Source organism: Leptodactylus fuscus, chromosome 7 (assembly GCF_031893055.1).
Source record: "Leptodactylus fuscus isolate aLepFus1 chromosome 7, aLepFus1.hap2, whole genome shotgun sequence".
NCBI classification, from domain to species: Eukaryota; Metazoa; Chordata; class Amphibia; order Anura; family Leptodactylidae; genus Leptodactylus; species Leptodactylus fuscus.
In genome coordinates, this window is record NC_134271.1 from 38780610 (window position 1) to 38800556 (window position 19947).

Genomic DNA, 19947 nt, shown 5'->3' on the forward strand with positions numbered 1-19947 from the left:
ACTGACCAAGAAGCAAGTCAGGGCATTTCTTGACATTGCTGGCTACTACCGGAGGTTTGTGCCCAACTTTGCCTCTATTGCAGCTCCTCTCACTGACCTGACGAAAGGTGGGAAGCCAGTGATTTTTGTATTGTTTCCTTTTGTTGCTGCATTACCTTTTTTGAGTGAAAATAAAACTCTACTATTGTTTTGGACTAAAGAAACTGGACTTGTGTGTCTATGCCACCCCACCTAGCAACCCCAGACACTGACACCAGTCTTAGTTTAAAAAAATACAGAACCACTCTTCTTACTGTGCCAAAATCTGTCAAGCTTTTCGTTCTAAGGTAAAATTTGTGGGGGCCTCCACCAGATGATTCCGCCCTGCAGAGAGAGTGAAAAAGGACTTCAGACAATGATGCCAAATGGCCTGTCAATCACCTGTCTCAGTTCTCCTCTTGCTTTCTTTCTATTTCAGCATGTTATGTCAACCCTTTCTACTTAGGCGTTCTTGCTGGGGGTTATCCTATTAGTAAAAGTAGCTTTGATTTAGTCGGCACCACATGTAGTATAAATTTGAGTAACAGTCATTCATATCATTCATTCTAAATTTGACTGTTCCCACAGGATATTTAGGCTGAGTTCACACACAGTTTTTGGTCAGAATTTTGAGGCTGAATTCGCCTCAAAATCTTGACCAAAAACACGGCTCCCTTAGATTTCAATGGGAGACGGTCGTTTCTATTTACCAGGAACCATTTGTTCCGGCTCCTGGAAAAAATAATGGATATGCTCATTCTTCAGGCGGATTGTGCCTCATGAATCCACCTGAAGACACTCCCGACTAAGCCCATTCATTCGCAACGGCATCCAGTGGCAGCTGCCCTGTACTTTGGACCGGAACCTGAGGCGGCCTCCGGTCTGAAATACTCCGTCTGAACTTAGCCTTAGAGTTCCAGGTGGTGAGGGATGCTGCTCTGCAATGCAGTCTGTAATGTGAGCAGTACATCATGTGTACAGGGGGATACAAGAAGCACAGATACAGTACAGAATTGATGTATTTGCAGGGAGCAGACAAGGACAGAATAACTGCTCATCTATAACTATGTAAGGGAGCCTTCACACGGGGTTTATGCTCCGCTCATTCTGAACGTAAACCCGTAAGTGAGCGGCTTTAAAACAGATCCCATTGACTTCTATGGGTGCCGGAATACGCGCGATACCCATTGAAATCAATGGGAGGCTTTTTTACCTATTGCTTTCAATGTGATACGTGCATATCACATTGAAAGCAATAGTTAAAAAGGCCTCCCATTGATTTCAATGGGTAGCTGTTTTTATGCCACTCACTCTGAATGAGTTTACGTTCAGAATGAGCGGAGCTTAAGCCTCGTGTGAAGGCTCCCTAATACTAGAGCAGGCGGACGCAATCACCACCAATTGGTTCAATACACAAGAGAGTCACATGGATCCATATCAAAGCAATATCTTTTGATGAAATTTCAGAAATGTATAAAATTGACAGATCATAACTATTTTAGCAAGAGCAAATACACTAGCTTTATTATTAGAGATGAGCGAACAGTGAAATATTCGAGATTCGATAGTTGTTTCGAATAGCCCCTCAATATTCGACTATTTGAACAATTATCGAACCCCATTATAGTCTATGGGGAAAAATGCTTTGTTTCAGGGGAAGCCACACTTCAACTCAGGAGAGTCACCAAGTCCACTATGACACCAGGAAATGATGCTAACACCCTGGAATGCAACTGGGACAGCAGGGGATGCATGCCTGGGGGCATCTAACAAGCCCAAGTACCTGTATTACACCACTATCTCGTCGGGATCCCTGTCAGCTTGCGATATGTGGGAGCTGACTTTTTCCCATAGGAATGCATTGACCAGCGTTGATTGGCCAAATGCCATACAGAGTACAGCATTCGGCCAATCAACGCTGGTTCTGCCGGAGGCTCGTCTGGGAGGAGGTGGAGTCTAAGATCGGTCCACAGAAGTCTCCATTGTAGTCCGATCTCAGATGTAGCAGAGCTGACCGTGAGCTGAGCTCTGCTACACCCAACAATTCCTCAATCTACTCCTCCTGTTACACACACAGCTCTGCACTACATCCCTCCATCTACTTCTCCTGTCACACACACAGCTCTGGACTACACCCAACCATCCCTCCATCTACTCCTCCTGTCACACACACAGCTCTGCACTACACCCAACCATCCCTTTATCTACTCCTCCTGTCACACACAGCTCTGCACTACACCCAACAATCCCTCTATCTATTCCTCCTGTCACACACATCTCAGGTGTAGCAGAACTCAGCGCACACTCAGCTCTGCTACATCATGCCCAAGTATCTGTATTATGCCACTATCTTGTCGGGATCCCTGTCAAAAACTCCCCCCATCGAGGCCACAGTCTTCAGTGGTGTGGCGATTTTTCAATGTATGCGCGGAGGACAAATATAGTGTGGTTTGCACACTTTGCAACTTGAAACTGAGTAGGGGCTTTGAAAAGAGCAACGTTACGACCACTGCCATGCGCTGTCATTTGGAATGCAAGCACTGGGCTCAGTGGGAGAGAGCAAACGCAGGACAATCATCATCCGGCGTTGTCGCCACTGCCTCTCCCACTGTTGCCAGTGCTGACGCTGCAGTCCAGACCACCAGCCAGGACACCTCCACATCTGCCTCTGTCACTTTGGGGACTTCTCTCTTATCCTCCCCTTTTCCTGCCGAAGCTCCTTCTCTTGTACCATCATGCACCTCTTCCCAGCAACCCACCATCTCCCAGACGTTTGAGTGCAGGCAAAAGTACAGTGCTACCCACCCACATGCACAAGCCTTAAATGCGCACAACTCCGAACTCCTGGCCCAGGAGATGTTGCCGTTCCGGCTTGTGGAAACTCAGGCCTTCCGTGATCTGATAGCAAGTGCAGCACCTCGCTATGCCGTCCCTAGCCGTCACTACTTCTCATGGTGTGCCGTCCCTTGCACCTGCACGTGTCACGCAACATTAGGTGGGCCCTAAGTTCCGCGCTTTGCACAAAGGTCCACTTGACCACCGAGGCGTGGACAAGTGTATGCGGACAGGGACGCTACATTTCACTGACGGCACACTGGGTGAATGTATTTGAGGCTGGGACCGGGTCACAAGCTGGGGCAGTCTACCTCGTCTCCCCACCCAACATTCCTGTCAGCGGCTCTGAACCACCACCCTCCTCCACTGTCACATCGACCTCAGCTACCTCCTGGAAACGCTGCAACACTGGCGTGGGGAGACATCAGCAGGCCGTGCTGAAGCTCTTCAGCTTGGGGGACAGACAGCACACTGCCTCCGAGGTGAGGGATGCCCTCCTCGATGAGACGTCAATATGGTTTTCACCGCTGCACCTGGGCCCAGGCATGGTTGTGTGTGATAACGTTTTCAATTTAGTGGTGCAATGGTTTTTAAAAATGTACCTCAACTTACACGAGCTATTGGTGAAAGTGCGGCGCTTGTGCGCCCACTTTCACAAGTCTACAGTAGCCACTGCTAGCCTCAAAACACTCCAGCAACACCTACATCTGCCCGAACACTGGCTGTTGTGCGATGTCCCCACATGCTGGAACTCGATGTACCACATGTTGAGCAGAGTGTGTGAGCTCCCTTGATGGAGTACCATCTCCAAAACCCAAAGGTTCCTCAAAGTCAGCTCCCACAGTTTCTGTACCATGAGTGGCCATGGATGGCAGACTTATGCAAGATCTTACATGTCTTTGAGGAGTCCAGCAAGAGGGTCAGCTGTGACAACGCACTAGTGAGTGTAACAATCCCACTCCTGTTTGTGATGCGAGAATCCCTCAATGGCACAGGAGCAGAAACATCCCAGCAGGACAGTCAGTGCACACTCCTGATCGCTTCACAGTGTATAATGACGGAGGAAGAGGAGGAGGATGATGAAGTGGCAGATGATCTCATTTTCACACACAGGGGTGAACCTGCTCCTTTCGCCGCCCGAGGCGAAGTACAGAAAGCCGCCCCCCCCCCGCAGGGGAAGGGGGTGGGGCGTGGCTTAGCGGAGTGGGCGTGGCGACTCGAAGGGGGTGGGGCTTAGCGCTATTCGCTGGCAGAGAGCAGGCCCGGAGACTGCCTGCGCTCTGCCTGAGCGTGAGGGGAGGCTGCTGGAGCAGCACTGCTCCAGTGGCCTCCCCAAACCACTGCTCCGTGCTAAGCCAGTCCAGGACAGCTTGTCCTGGACTGGCTTAGGTTAGCAAAAATGCCGCCCTCTCTGAGGCCCTGGCATAGCGCCGCCTGAAGCTCTCACTTCAGGTCATCTCATGGGAGGTGCGGCACTGTTCACACATGAGGCTAGTGGGGAAGTTCAGTGTGTCCCATTGCTGAAGCGTGGATGGGGCGAAAGGGAGGAGGAGGAAGAGGAGGAAATGGAGAGTGACCATTTCGGTGGGGGCAGCGAAGTCATGCCAAGTAACACTCTGGCACACATGGCTGAATTCATGTTAGAGTGCTTTTCAAGTGATAAACGCATTGTCAATATTGTGGAGAGCAGCCAATACTGGATATTTGCAATTCTCGACCCCCGGTATAAAAATAACATAACAAGCACCCCAACATGAAGTTCGATGTGTGTGCTCAACCTCTCTAGTTCCTCCTCCTCCTCCTCATCCTCCTCCACCATCAGCGTTGCATAATTCTGCTCCAACTAGGCTCAATCCACCCTAATTCCCCCAAACTCTGCTGGTTAGAGGCTCAATCCACCCAGATTTCCCCAAACTCTGCTGGTTAGAGGCTAAATCCACCCTAATTCCCCCAAACTCTGCTGGTTAGAGGCTCAATCCACCCTAATTCCCAAAAATTCTGCTGGTTAGAGGCTAAATCCACCCTAATTCCGCAAAACTAAGCTGGTTACAGGCTCCACTCCAACAAAAGGGTCAAAAACTAAGCTGGTTACAGCCTCCACTCCAAAAAAGGGCCAAAAACTTAGCTGGTTACAGGCTCCACTCCAACAAAAGGGCAAAAACCTAAGCTGTCTAGAGGCTCCACTCACAAAAAGGGCCAAAAACTAAGCTGGTTACAGGCTCCACTCCAACAAAAGGGCCAAAAACTAAGCTGGTTACCGGCTCCACTCACAAAAAGGGCCAAAAACTAAGCTGGTTACAGGCGCCACTCACAAAAAGGGCCAAAAACTAAGCTGGTTAGAGGCTCTACTCCAACAAAAGGGCCAAAAACTAAGTAGGTTAGAGGCTCCACTCCAACATAAGGGCCAAAAACTAAGCTGGTTAGAGGCTCCACTCACAAAAAGGCCAAAAACTAAGCTGGTTACAGGCTCAATTCAACATAAGGGCCTAACATTCTGCTGGTTAAAGGCTCAATCCACCCAAAGGGCCAACAACTATGCTGGTTAAAGGCTCAACTCACCCAAAGGGCCTAATATTCTGCTGGTTAAGGGCGCAGCTCACCATAAGGGCCTAGCATTCTGCTGGTGCAAGGCTCAACTCAATTAAAGGTGCAACGTTTAGATGGCTTCTTTCAAAACCAAGGGTGATTCCTTTCGGTAAGATCTGATGGCTGTTTCCAGCCCTGATTATCCTGGTTAATCTTGTTCAGTAATGAGGCTAGCTCAGCATGAGGAACTTGTATGTTAGGTTGTCCATGCCCACTAATTTGCATGAAGACTCACAGTTAATGTTCTTATTTTTCTCCAATTCAATCTCTGAATGAACTGCTCTGAAAGATGGCCTAGACACTGCTGCAATGGCAATCACTGGCTTTTCCTGTTCTGGTTCCAAAGAATCTTGTGTCTTAGGGCCCCTTCACACGGCATAAGCGCGCTGTTCATTTAGACACGTATACACGTGTCCGAGCACGGCACTTCAAAACAGAGCCCATTGATTTCAATGGGAAGCACGCGTAAATATACGTGCGCTTCCCATTGAAATCAATGGGCTCTGTTTTGAAGCACCGTGCTCAGACACGTGTATACGTGTCTAAATGAGCGGCGCGCTTATGCCGTGTGAAGGGGCCCTTACTTGAAGAGGAGACAATCTTAGTCTGACTGTTGGTTGTTTGTGCTGCAGCATTTGGAGTTGGGTCTGTCAGCCTTGTGATGAACTCCTCACACACACACACATACACAATGACATTTAAGGGTGGGTATTGTTGGATTTCCCATTGCCTATTCCATCTGTGGTTGTCATGGACAACGTGATTTCAATGGGTGCTTGGTAATGTTTCTTTAGCTTAAAATTTGGGTCCATATAATTGGGGAGGAAAGAAGGTTTCCAGGTATTTTTCCACTTTCATACAGGTTCTTTCGAGTGTGGAAAGTGTCTAGTTGATAGGCTGTGATAGTGGGGTAATACTGGGACTTGGGCTTGTTAGATGCCCCCAGGCATGCTTCCCCTGCTCTCCCAGTTGCATTCCAGAGGTGTTATAGTGGACTTGGTGACTCTCCTTAGTCGAATAGTGGTTTCCCCTGAAACGAACATTTTTTTTCCCATAGACTATAATGGGATTCAATATTCATTCGAATATTGAGGGTCTTTTCGAATCGAATATCGAACATTTCACTGTTCCCTCATCTTTATTAATAAGTAATGAGGTTATGGAAGGCAAATAATCAAAAACAAAAATCGAAAAATTCCTCTGGCGGGAAAGGGTTAAAGTGATATAGAAGGATGATAGTAAATGTGTGCACAGTATATAACTGCATCTCCTCTACAGTAAATAACTTGTAGAGGAGATGCAGCTTCTAAAATGCAGCTTGGACAAGCCAGGAGCTTGGAACAGCACTGGTTACAAGAACCTTGAGAGTTATGGAGCCTGAAAGTAAAAAGTTCAAAATATTGTCGCCCTTTTGCTCATGAGTCTTTGCTTGTTCGGGCACAGTATTACAGCATACACTGCAGATGTCTTACTGTTTTGCCTTGAGGCAAGACAGAGTTAGCGTTAGAGTTAATCGGCGTTCATACTACCGCCTCTGTCCGCCCCAGGGTTTCTGTCGTAAACCCCAGGAAAACTGGACAGGGAACGGCTTGCCGGCGGTCAGCTTTAAAACCCATTCATTTGGATGAGTTTTTAAAGGTGACCACTGGAGTCCGTATGTGGCCTCTCCAACTGGAAACCGTTTTTTTTTTTTTTTTTTTGCACGGACACAAAGTCCTGCATGTAGGTTTACGTGGAAACCCCGGCACGGACAGAGGCAGTAGTGTAAACGCCGCTTTAATGAAAATATAATTTTCACTTGCTGATGCTTGCTCTGCAGCTTAATGCAAGTTTTTCTACATTAGCTTATTTTACTAATAAGAACAAGACTTTGTGTTTATTTTAACACAGCTGCAAAATGGTTCACCTTAACATTTGCTGTAAAGCTGGACATCTGTGTGAAATCATTCCCATACACCCATAATAAGTCTATGTGTATAGGTCTTGTGTGATATAGCTTTAAGTCTGAAGTTATGCACATGTTAGTACATGACAGACAACGCTAGCAGTGCCTATAGCTAGCAAGGGCTGGGCGTAACTAGCAAAGACTGGGCCCCATAGCAAACTTTTGACTTGTGCCCCCCACACACACACACACACACATGCACACACACACACACACACACACACACACACACACACACACACACGCACACAGCACAGTGCCCCCTTTCCTGGCCCTCACACAGTATAAGACCCTATTTACACACACTATAATGTCCTAAAGTGGCCCCTTCACACAGGGGCTTCCTAGAGGGAAGATATGAAAGAGAAGATGACCGTGAGCAGGAAAGAGATTGGTAAGTATATAAAGTGCTGCAGAATATGTTGATGCTGTATGAATAAAAAGTATTATCATTATCATTATTATTATTATTATTATTATTATTATTATCTTGTATCTTTAATAATTTGTGCAATATATTATGACTGTGATATTTCAGTTTTTCTTTTTTAATACATTTCCAAAAATATCTACATTTCTGTTTTTTGTTCTGTCAAGATGGGGTGCTGAGTGTACATTAATGAGAAATAAAATGAACTTTTTTGCTTTTAGCAAATGGCTGCAATGAAAAAAAAAAAGAGTGAAAAATTTAAAGGGGTCTGAATACTTTCTGTACCCACTATATAAATGTTTAAGCGACCCTCCTCCACCCTTAGTTTCCCTGCATTACACTCAAGCCTGTATATTATACACAGTGAAAAGGACAGTATAAGTCTCAAGGAGCTCTCATAGGATTTCACAGAAAGATGATAATGTTTATTAATAAAGTATACTACAAAATGTATTAATTACACCAATTCTGTCAGAAAATCAAATGTTGCTTAAAATTTTAATCATGTTACTTATAGTGGATAGTCTCACTGGCACCCTCATACCTTCAGTTTTGAGAAACTTGCCTTCACTTCAAAAAAATAAATAAATTGCTTTGGGGATGTGACGTAACCTGGATGGACTCTGTTTCCATCTCTCACTCCATGCTAAAAACCTCCACCCACCTGTTCCCATTCCAATTGATTGACATATTCTCTGTTTTCCTGCCTATTGACAGAACTTGTGAAAAAGCTAAAATCCTTTCAGTATCCACTTTGGCAGGTCTAATCACAGGACTATTGTAGTGATCGTATGCATAGTAACCATCACATTTTATATGCTATTAGGACATTAGGGCGCCCAGCGACAGCCACTAGCGCTGTGTTTTTTTGTTTTTTTTAAATAGGCTGTTACCGGCTGGAGTAACTCCAGCCAGTAATGGGCCCTATTTACTTACCGATCCTGGTTCCTGCCCATGGCCGCCTGCGCTGCTTCTTCTGAGGAGGCTGCTGTGAGCAGGAGCAGAGGGATCGGTTAGTAAGGCCACGGGCCCCACGAATGTTGTTATTATACTTGGGGGCGGTCTTTTCAGACCCCCGAGTATAATGATCGGAGGCCCAAGAGAGGTAAGAGGACATTTTTAAAAAAGCGTTACTTACCTCTCCGGGCTCCAGGCAGATTTCAGGTCTACTTGAGTGACGTCACATGGCCAGGCCTGTGTCCTTATGTGTCGCGACGTAGGCTCGGGTCACGTGACGTCCCGTACATCATTGAAGATGGCCGACATCAGCAGGGAGTGCAGGGATAGATAAGTAACAGCGTTTTTTAATGTTTGAATCCTTCCCTGGGTTTCCGATTATTATACTCTGGGGATTGAAAAGACCCCAGAGTATAATAATTGTACATGGGTGTCCACAATCTGGCAGGGGCCACTATGGGGCAATAATACTATGTGCAGGGGCCAATATGGGGCAATAATACTGTGTGCAGAGGCCACTATGGAGCATAATACTGTGTGCAGGAATGCGGCGGGGGGGAGTTGGTCGGTCAAGGGGGGGCCCCATGTCAAAAGTTCGCCACGGGGCCCACCATTCCTAGTTACGCCACTGGTTACAGTCATACAGCTAGCTACCTATTTTGATGAATAGAAAGAAGTCTAGAGAGATAAATAGTTAGAAATATGTTTAGATAAATGTATATATAAATAGACAGATACATATATAAATATAGAAAAATAGATGCATGGATAAATAAATAGATACATTCAAAGTATATGGCTATAGTTTGACAGTTCATATATTGGAGAATAAATAGACTTAAACATTGTGTAAAATAATATTGAAAGATTGAAACATCTTTTTTACATTACCATGGAGTATTGCAGGTATGAGTTAGAGTCATATATCTGGCTCCAAGTTCATAGAACATCCTAAGGGTTGCCAAACTATTGTCTATAATGTGTCCTCCTTCTAAACCAATTAGGCAGGCAATCTTTTTGGTGTGTTCAATACCTTAATGTTGGAAAAAACAAGCAATTTATATTATTATAAAAGCAAAAAAGCAAAATGTTTAGACTGAAAAAATGATCAACAAAAGAAAATGTAAGCAAGCAATACAATAAATGTGATGCTGGAAAAAAATTACGACATGGTGGGGGTAAGTGAGACATAGCTATGACTGGGCTGTAAATATACAAGGGTACAGTATGTTTAATAAGAATATACGTAAAATCCTGCCTTAAGCCAGTCCTGCTTGAGGACATCTGGGAGGAAAATGAATATTTGGAGTCCTTATGTGTGGAATTTATGGGAGGAACAAAAAATAAAATACTAATAGGGGTTTGTTATAAATCTCCAAATACAACAGAAGAAGCTGAAAATATACTAATAAAACAAATACATGAGGCCGCAAAGAATAATAAAGTCATTATTATGGCAGATTACAACTACCCTAAATATCAACTAGGAGGCAGAAACCTGCAGATCCAAAAAAAGATAACAGGTTTTTGTCAGTAATAAAAGACAATTACCTATCGTAACTAGTGCAAGACCCAACAAGAGGCGAGACACTTTTAGACCTAATTTTATCAAATGAACCTGACACACTGTCAAAAGTGGAGGTTGGAGGGCATCTGGGTAATAGTGACCATAACACAACAAGTTTTACAAAAACACTAAACTTCAGGAAGGCCAACCAGCTGAGAGAGGAGCTTAGCAGCATAAACTGGGACAATGACCTCAACGTGACAGGAACACAAACTAAATGGGACATCTTCAAAAACACACTAAATAGGAGCGGGCCAGAAATCATAGAAAACCAATATGGCTAACTAAAATGGTACAGAATGCAATGAGGGATAAAAAGGAAGCATTTAAAATACTAAAACAAGAAAGTAGCGACACAGCATTAATTATTCTTACTTATATAGCGCCATCATATTCCACAGCGCTTTACAGACATTGACAGTCACTGTCCCATATAGGGCTCACAATCTACATTCCCTGTCCATATGTCTTTGGAGTGTGGGAGGAAACCAGAGTACCCGGACGAAACCCACGCAAACACAGGGAGAACATATAAACTCCTTGCAGATGTTGTCCTTGGTGGGATTTGAACCCAGGGCTTCAGCGCTGCAGTGCTAACCACTGAGCCACCGTGCTGCATTAAAAACTATAAGGAGAAAAATAAATTGTGCAAAAGACAAATAAAGGAGGCGAAGATTGAGGCTGAGAGAAAAATTGCCAAGGAAAGTTAAAAAAAAAAGTAATAAGAGAATAAAAACTGACACTCTCAAAAATAATCTGGGTGTAATGGTGGAGGAGGATGAGGAAAAAGCACAAGTATTAAATGCCTTCTTCTCTACAGTGTTTACACAAGAAAATCCATTGGCCAGCAAAATGATTAGGGGTAATGTTAATTCTCAATTAAATATCACCTGTTTAACCCAGGAAGAAGTGCAGCGCCGCCTGCAAAACACTAAGGGTGCATTCACACTACGTAACGCCAGCGTGTATTACAGCCGTACACACCGGCGTTACAGCAGGGCTGCTGAACACTTCCTATTCATTTCTATGGGAGCCGGCATGCGAGCGCTCCCCATAGAAATGAATGGGCTGCTTCTTTCACTGCGAGCAGTCCCATTGAAGTGAATGGGAAGTGCCGGCGTATACGGCAAGCTCTGCTCATGCCGTGCCGTACACGCCGGCACTTCCCATTCACTTCAATGGGACTGCTCGCAGTGAAAGAAGCAGCCAATTCATTTCTATGGGGAGCGCTCGCAGGCCGGCTCCCATAGAAATGAATAGGAAGTGTTCGGCAGCCCTGCTGTAACGCCGGCGTGTACGGCTGTGATACACGCTGGCGTTACATAGTGTGAATGCCCCCTAAAATAGAGAAATCGCCTGGTCCAGATGGAATATACCCTTGAGTTCTGAGGGAATTAAGCATGATCATAGATAAACAAATTTCTCCGGCAACTCTCCGATGATAAAATATAACTTTTAATCAGAAAACATCATAAAATGACAAAAAATTTGATGTCGATCACAAAATAAAGAAAAAAAAAAAGAAAAAAGTGTAAACCCCCTAAAAAACGCAGACGCGTTGCGGAACCATCGTTCCTCAGTGCACTGAGGAAGGAACGATGGTTCCGCAACGCGTCTGCGTTTTTTAGGGGGGTTTACTTTTTTTTTTTCTTTATTTTGTGATCGACATCAAATTTTTTGTCATTTTATGATGTTTTCTGATTAAAAGTTATATTTTATCATCGGAGAGTTGCCGGAGAAATTTGTTTTTGCTGTGGAGATATTACACTCAAGGAATAGAGTGTGTTGCCGTGCACCCCGAAGAATTTAACCATTGAAAAGCCGATGTCTGATATCAACCTGTGGGTGAGCTGAACCTTTTCGTACCTTTTTATGATCATAGATAGACCCTTGTATCTAATATTTAAGGATTCAGTAATGACTGGGTCTGTTCCACAGGATTGGCGCATAGCAAATGTGGTGCCAATTTTCAAAAAGGGGTCTAAAAGTGAACCCGGAAACTATAGGCCAGTAAGTTTGACTTCTGTGGTGGGTAAGATATTTGTGGGCTTTCTAAGAGATGCTATCCTGGAGTATCTCAATGTAAATAATCTTATAACACCCTATCAGCATGGGTTTATGAGGAATCGGTCCTGTCAGACTAATCTGATCAGCTTCTATGAGGAGGTCAGTTCCAGACTGGACATGGGTAATGCAGTAGACGTGGTGTATCTGGACTTTTCAAAGGCATTTGATACTGTTCCACATAAACTGTTGGTATGCAAAATGAGAATGTTGGGACTGGGGGAAAACATATGCATTTGGGTTAGGAACTGGCTCATTGATAGGAAACAGAGGGTACTTGTTAATGGTAAATATTCAGACTGGGTCAGTCACCAGTGGGGTGCCACAAGAGTCAGTATTAGGTCCTCTCTGGTTTAATATCTTTATTAATGACCTGATAGAGGGTTTACAAAGCAGGGTGTCCATATTTGCAGATGATATTAAACTTTGTAAGGTAATCAATAATGAGGAGGATAGTAGTATATTACAGGGGGATCTATGAAAGCTGGAGACATGGCAAATGAAGTTTAATGTTGACAAATGTAAGGTAATGCACTTTGGTTGACGTAATAAAATGTATGATTATGTACTTAATGGTATCTGGGTGTGCTCCTCAACAATAAACTAGACTGGGCTGATTACCTGGAGGCGCTGCACAGAAAGGGCCACAGCAGGCTCTACCTGCTCAGGAGGCTGAGGGCCTTCGGAGTCCAGGGGCCACTTCTTAGGGCCTTCTTCAACTCTGTGGTTGCTTCAACCATCTTTTTCTTTGTGGCCTGCTGGGGGAGCAGTATATCAACCAGGGACAGAAATAGACTTGACAGGCTGATCAGAATTGTCAGCTCTGTCCTGGGGAGCCCCTTGGACCCAGTACAGGTGGTGGGTGACAGAAGGATACTGTCCGTGGTGACCTCCATGCGGGAGAACAAATCCCACCCCATGTATGGGACCTTGATGGGACTTGGCAGCACTGTAAGTGACCATCTGCTTCACCCCAAGTGTGAGAAGGAGCGCTATCGCAAGTCCTTCATTCCAACCGCGACCAGACTGTATAATTTACATCAGTCCAAGCGAAGATCACTCCGTACAGAAAACTAATGATTATGACTATAAAGTTTTCCTTCTTTCTCTTCTGTTCCTTAGCTGCTATGAACTCCTAGTATATCTTCTCTTCTCAGCATATGTGTGCCTACGTCTGTAATATATTACTGTGTATTATCCTGTATCTGTATTACTATGCTGCTGTAATATGCTGAAATTTTCCCATTGTACAATGACATACAATAAGTGGACTGCCCATGTAACACACAGTAAGGGCCCCTTCACACGGCGTATACGCTCACTGCTTTGGAGCGTGTAAATGTTCCGTAGCAGCGGCGTCTAAAAGCAGATCGCATTGTTTTCTATGGGAGCCGGCAGACGCGCGCTCGCCATAGAAATGAATGGGCTGCTTTTTCCATTCATTTCTATGGGGAGCGCGCGCCTGCCGGCTCCCATAGAAAAAATGGGAACTGCTTTAGACGCCGCTGCTACGGAACGTTTACACGCTCCAAAGCAGTGAGCGTATACGCCGTGTGAAGGGGCCCTAACACACTTTGTGGTTGCTCATTGCTTAGTCAAAAGCTGGAGACTTTGAAAGAGGGACCCTAGTGATTTAGAAAAACAAACAGGTATAAACAGGCTTACTATATTGCCTCATAGAATTTTAAGGTTGTGTTCAAATGAAGCAGATTTTTTTGCAGCTATTTTTGCATCTGAATAGTAATAAGATAATTTACTATAGGGAGAAAATTAAGCTAGTCAGTTTTACAGACGCAGCATGTTATAATTTTTACTTATATTTATAATTACGAACTTACCTTGGGATGAAGTAACAAACTCTAGTTCTTCATATTCTTTACACATTCTCTTGATAACATCGATTTGTTCTAAGGCCAGTCTCACTGCATCCTTATCTTGAGCACCGCACAAAACGTACACAGACCAGAACTAAAAGAAACACAAATCTTTATAGAATGTATCTTTCAATATCATTTATGCATTATGTACCTGTTAATGTTGCATAGGTCTGACCTACATACAAAAGGAGAGCACAGTGGTGGAAGCCAACAATTTACTATCATGTACCTTGATTTATAAACACCCATGGTTTTATTAAACTGCTTCAAGATAGCATATATGTGTAAAATACAGTCTACAACTGTCAAAAAATGGAAAGGTACAAAGGATTGAGAGAGGTAGGTGACCTAAAGGAGGGGCACAGACAGAGATTCACCATCAATCCAAGATCTATAGGGCCCTGGACTCCAGTACAGTTATAAATACATGTGAGGGAACAAAACAGAGATCCCCCACATACACAGATGTATGAGTAGCTTCCAATCCACAGTCTTTTTGTCCGTGTTGGAGGATCTTTGGAGAACACATCACAAAAGAAATTTGTCAAGGATTTGGAGGCAGATTTCAGGGGTAAATGGTTTTCAGTGGGAGACAGAGATCGCAGCAGGACGCTGAAAAAATAAGCACCCTGCTCAATCTAGCCATGGAGACCTTAGAGTCCATGGCGAGATTGAGATTCCCTACTGATGTGGGCCTAATAAGCAAAGAAAAGACACAACAGAATGCTAATGCGATGCAACATTATTCTGTTGTGTGAACGTACCCTAGAAAGCCTAAGGAAGTCCAATGTTGTAATGGTCTGTGTTGTGAGAGAATATTGTGTGTGCGATATATTGCTGGGTTCAACTCTCATGGTCTGTCATAGTCCTGAAGATTGCTACAATTTATAATAATATACTATCTATAGAGATGAGCGAACACTAAAATGTTCGAGGTTCGAAATTCGATTCGAACAGCCGCTCAATGTTCGTGTGTTCGAACGGGTTTCGAACCCCATTATAGTCTATGGGGAACAGATACTCGTTAAGGGGGAAACCCAAATCCGTGTCTGGAGGGTCACCAAGTCCACTATGACACCCCAGGAAATGATGCCAACACCTCTGGAATGACACTGGGACAGCAGGGGAAGCATGTCTGGGGGCATCTAACACACCAAAGACCCTCTATTACCCCAACATCACAGCCTAACAACTACACACTTTACACACTCAATACCACCTCTCTGACAGTAGGAAAACACCTTGAAACATGTGTATTTGGCACTTGCAGTGAGGAGAGCTTGTCACCAGCAGTGAATTTGGCCCTTGTAGTAAGTTGAGGTTGGCACCAACATTTGTTTTGAAAATCAGGGTGGATTGAGCCTCTAACCAGCAGAGTTTGGGCAAATTCATGGTGGAGGGAGCCTCTAAACACCCCAGTTTGGGCAAATTCATGGTGGAGGGAGCCTCTAAAAACCCCAGTTTGGACCAATTCATGGTGGAGGGAGCCTCTAACCAGCCTAGTTTGGGCAAATTCATGGTGGAGGGAGCCTCTAAAAAACCCAGTTTGGACCAATTCATGGTGGAGGGAGCCTCTAACCAGCCCAGTTTGGACCAATTCATGGTGGAGGGAGCCTCTAAACAGCCAAGTTTTGGGAAATTCATGGTGGAGGGAGCCTCTAACCAGCCCAGTTTGGACCAATTCATGGTGGAGGGAGCCTCTAAACAGCCAAGTTTTGGGAAATTCATGGTGGAGGGAGCCTCTAACCAGCCCAGTTTGGACCAATTCATGGTGGAGGGAGCCTCTAAAAAACCCAGTTTGGACCAATTCATGGTGGAGGGAGCCTCTAAACAGCCCAGTTTGGGCAAATTCATGGTGGAGGGAGCCTCTAACCAGCCCAGTTTGGACCAATTCATGGTGGAGGGAGCCTCTAAACAGCCAAGTTTTGGGAAATTCATGGTGGAGGGAGCCTCTAACCAGCCCAGTTTGGACCAATTCATGGTGGAGGGAGCCTCTAAACAGCCAAGTTTTGGGAAATTCATGGTGGAGGGAGCCTCTAACCAGCCCAGTTTGGACCAATTCATGGTGGAGGGAGCCTCTAAAAAACCCAGTTTGGACCAATTCATGGTGGAGGGAGCCTCTAAACAGCCCAGTTTGGGCAAATTCATGGTGGAGGGAGCCTCTAACCAGCCCAGTTTGGACCAATTAATGGTGGAGGGAGCCTCTAAACAGCCCAGTTTGGGCAAATTCATGGTGGAGGGAGCCTCTAACCAGCCCAGTTTGGACCAATTCATGGTGGAGGGAGCCTCTAACCAGCCCAGTTTGGACCAATTAATGGTGGAGGGAGCCTCTAAAAAACCCAGTTTGGACCAATTCATGGTGGAGGGAGCCTCTAAACAGCCCAGTTTGGGCAAATTCATGGTGGAGGGAGCCTCTAACCAGCCCAGTTTGGACCAATTAATGGTGGAGGGAGCCTCTAAACAGCCCAGTTTGGGCAAATTCATGGTGGAGGGAGCCTCTAACCAGCCCAGTTTGGACCAATTCATGGTGGAGGGAGCCTCTAACTAGCCCAGTTTGGACCAATTAATGGTGGAGGGAGCCTCTAACCAGCCCAGTTTGGACCAATTCATGGTGGAGGGAGCCTCTAAACAGCCCAGTTTGGGCAAATTCATGGTGGAGGGAGCCTCTAAAAAACCCAGTTTGGACCAATTCATGGTGGAGGGAGCCTCTAACCAGCCCAGTTTGGACCAATTAATGGTGGAGGGAGCCTCTAACCAGCCCAGTTTGGACCAATTCATGGTGGAGGGAGCCTCTAACCAGCCCAGTTTGGAAAAAATTAATGGTGGAGGGAGCCTCTAAACAGCCCAGTTTGGGCAAATTCATGGTGGAGGGAGCCTCTAAAAAACCCAGTTTGGACCAATTCATGGTGGAGGGAGCCTCTAAACAGCCCAGTTTGGGCAAATTCATGGTGGAGGAAGCCTCTAACCAGCCCAGTTTGGACCAATTAATGGTGGAGGGAGCCTCTAAACAGCCCAGTTTGGGCAAATTCATGGTGGAGGGAGCCTCTAACCAGCCCAGTTTGGACCAATTCATGGTGGAGGGAGCCTCTAACCAGCCCAGTTTGGGCAAATTCATGGTGGAGGGAGCCTCTAAAAGACCCAGCTTGGACCAATTCATGGTGGAGGGAGCCTCTAACCAGCCCAGTTTGGGCAAATTCATGGTGGAGGGAGCCTCTAAAAAACCCAGCTTGGACCAATTCATGGTGGAGGGAGCCTCTAACCAGCCCAGTTTGGGCAAATTCATGGTGGAGGGAGCCTCTAAAAAACCCAGTTTGGACCAATTCATGGTGGAGGGAGCCTCTAAACAGCCCAGTTTGGGCAAATTCATGGTGGAGGGAGCCTCTAACCAGCCCAGTTTGGACCAATTAATGGTGGAGGGAGCCTCTAAACAGCCCAGTTTGGACCAATTAATGGTGGAGGGAGCCTCTAACCAGCCCAGTTTGGACCAATTAATGGTGGAGGGAGCCTCTAACCAGCCCAGTTTGGACCAATTAATGGTGGAGGGAGCCTCTAACCACCCCAGTTTGGACCAATTAATGGTGGAGGGAGCCTCTAACCAGCCCAGTTTGGACCAATTCATGGTGGAGGGAGCCTCTAAAAAACCCAGTTTGGACCAATTCATGGTGGAGGGAGCCTCTAAACAGCCCAGTTTGGGCAAATTCATGGTGGAGGGAGCCTCTAAACAGCCCAGTTTGGGCAAATTCATGGTGGAGGGAGCCTCTAACCAGCCCAGTTTGGACCAATTAATGGTGGAGGGAGCCTCTAACCAGCCCAGTTTGGACCAATTCATGGTGGAGGGAGCCTCTAAACAGCCAAGTTTGGACCAATTCATGGTGGAGGGAGCCTCTAAAAAACCCAGTTTGGACCAATTCATGGTGGAGGGAGCCTCTAACCAGCCCAGTTTGGACCAATTAATGGTGGAGGGAGCCTCTAACCAGCCCAGTTTGGACCAATTAATGGTGGAGGGAGCCTCTAACCAGCCCAGTTTGGACCAATTCATGGTGGAGGGAGCCTCTAAACAGCCCAGTTTGGGCAAATTCATGGTGGAGGGAGCCTCTAACCAGCCCAGTTTGGACCAATTCATGGTGGAGGGAGCCTCTAAAAAACCCAGTTTGGACCAATTCATGGTGGAGGGAGCCTCTAAACAGCCCAGTTTGGGCAAATTCATGGTGGAGGGAGCCTCTAAACAGCCCAGTTTGGGCAAATTCATGGTGGAGGGAGCCTCTAACCAGCAGAGTTGGTGGAAATCAGGGTGGAGGGAGCCTCTAACCAGCAGAGTTGGGGGAAATCAGGGTGGAGGGAGCCTAGTATTAGCAGAATTGTGCAACGCTTATGGTGGATGAGTATGAGGATGCGGAGGAATTGGAGAGGTTGAGTACAGACATGGAGTTTCATGTTGGGGTGCTTTACACAGGTGGGCACAAAAATGACGGCTCTACCCAGTGGTGGTTCATTTTTATCAAAGTGAGCCGGTCGGCACTCTCAGCTGACAGACGGGTGCGCTTGTCAGTGATGATGCCACCGGCTGCACTGAACACCCTCTCAGATAGGACGCTGGCGGCAGGACAGGACAGCACCTCCAAGGCATATAGGGCAAGTTCAAGCCACAGGTCCAACTTCGACACCCAATACGTGTAGGGCGCAGAGGGGTCGGAGAGGACAGGGCTGTGGTCGGAAAGGTATTCCCGCAACATGCGCCTATACTTCTCACGCCTGGTGACACTAGGACCCTCCGTGGCGGCACTTTGGCGAGGGGGTGCCATCAAGGTGTCCCAGACCTTAGACAGTGTGCCCCTCATTTGTGTGGACCGGTGAGAACTTGGTTGCCTACTGGAGGAACTGCCCTCCCTGCCGCCAACGTCACATGCTGGAAACATCTCCATCATATTCTGCACCAATTGCCTGTGGCAAGCATTGATGCGATTGGCCCTCCCCTCTACCGGAATAAAAGACGAGATGTTGTTTTTATACCGGGGGTCAAGGATAGCAAAGATCCAGTACTGGTTGTCCTCCATGATTTTGACAATACGCTTGTCGGTTGTAAAGCACCCCAACATGAACTCAGCCATGTCTGCCACAGTGTTAGTTGGCATGACTCCTCTGGCCCCACCGGAAAGTTCAATCTCCATTTCCTCCTCATCCTCCATGTCTACCCATCCGCGCTGCAACAATGGGACGATTCGAAGTTGCCCGGAAGCCATCACATCACCATCCAACAATCCATCACATCATCGGACAACTCTTCTTCCTCCTCCTCCTCCTCCTCCTCCTCCATTAAACGCAGTGAAGCGGACAGATGTGTGGACCTACTCTCCAGCTGTGACGGATCGGATGCTATCCCTAACTCCTCTGTGTGATCTGAGTTATCCCTGATGTCAATCAGGGATTCTCTCAGAACACACAAGAGCGGGATTGTAAGGCTCACCATCGCATCCTCAGAGCTCACCCTCCTTGTGGACTCCTCAAAGACCCGTAGGATGTCACAAAGGTCTCTCATCCATGGCCACTCATGGATGTGAAACTGAGGCAGCTGACTTTGTGGCACCCTAGGGTTTTGTAGCTGGTATTCCATCAAAGGTCTCTGCTGCTCAACCACTCTATTCAACATCTGAAACGTTGAGTTCCAGCG

At 46.1% G+C, this 19947-nt stretch overlaps 1 protein-coding gene across 1 annotated transcript in view; it reads right to left on the minus strand.

The window, feature by feature from the left end:
- LOC142213461 (dipeptidase 2-like) overlaps window positions 1-19947 on the minus strand; it is a 70539-nt gene that overhangs the window by 33930 nt on the left and 16662 nt on the right. Inside the window, exons 3-5 of the mRNA XM_075281810.1 lie at window positions 14241-14370; window positions 9663-9804; window positions 294-363 (exon numbers count right to left, since the gene is read on the minus strand). Coding sequence (XP_075137911.1) covers window positions 294-363; window positions 9663-9804; window positions 14241-14370 — 342 coding nt within the window. The remainder of the gene's footprint in view (window positions 1-293; window positions 364-9662; window positions 9805-14240; window positions 14371-19947) is intronic.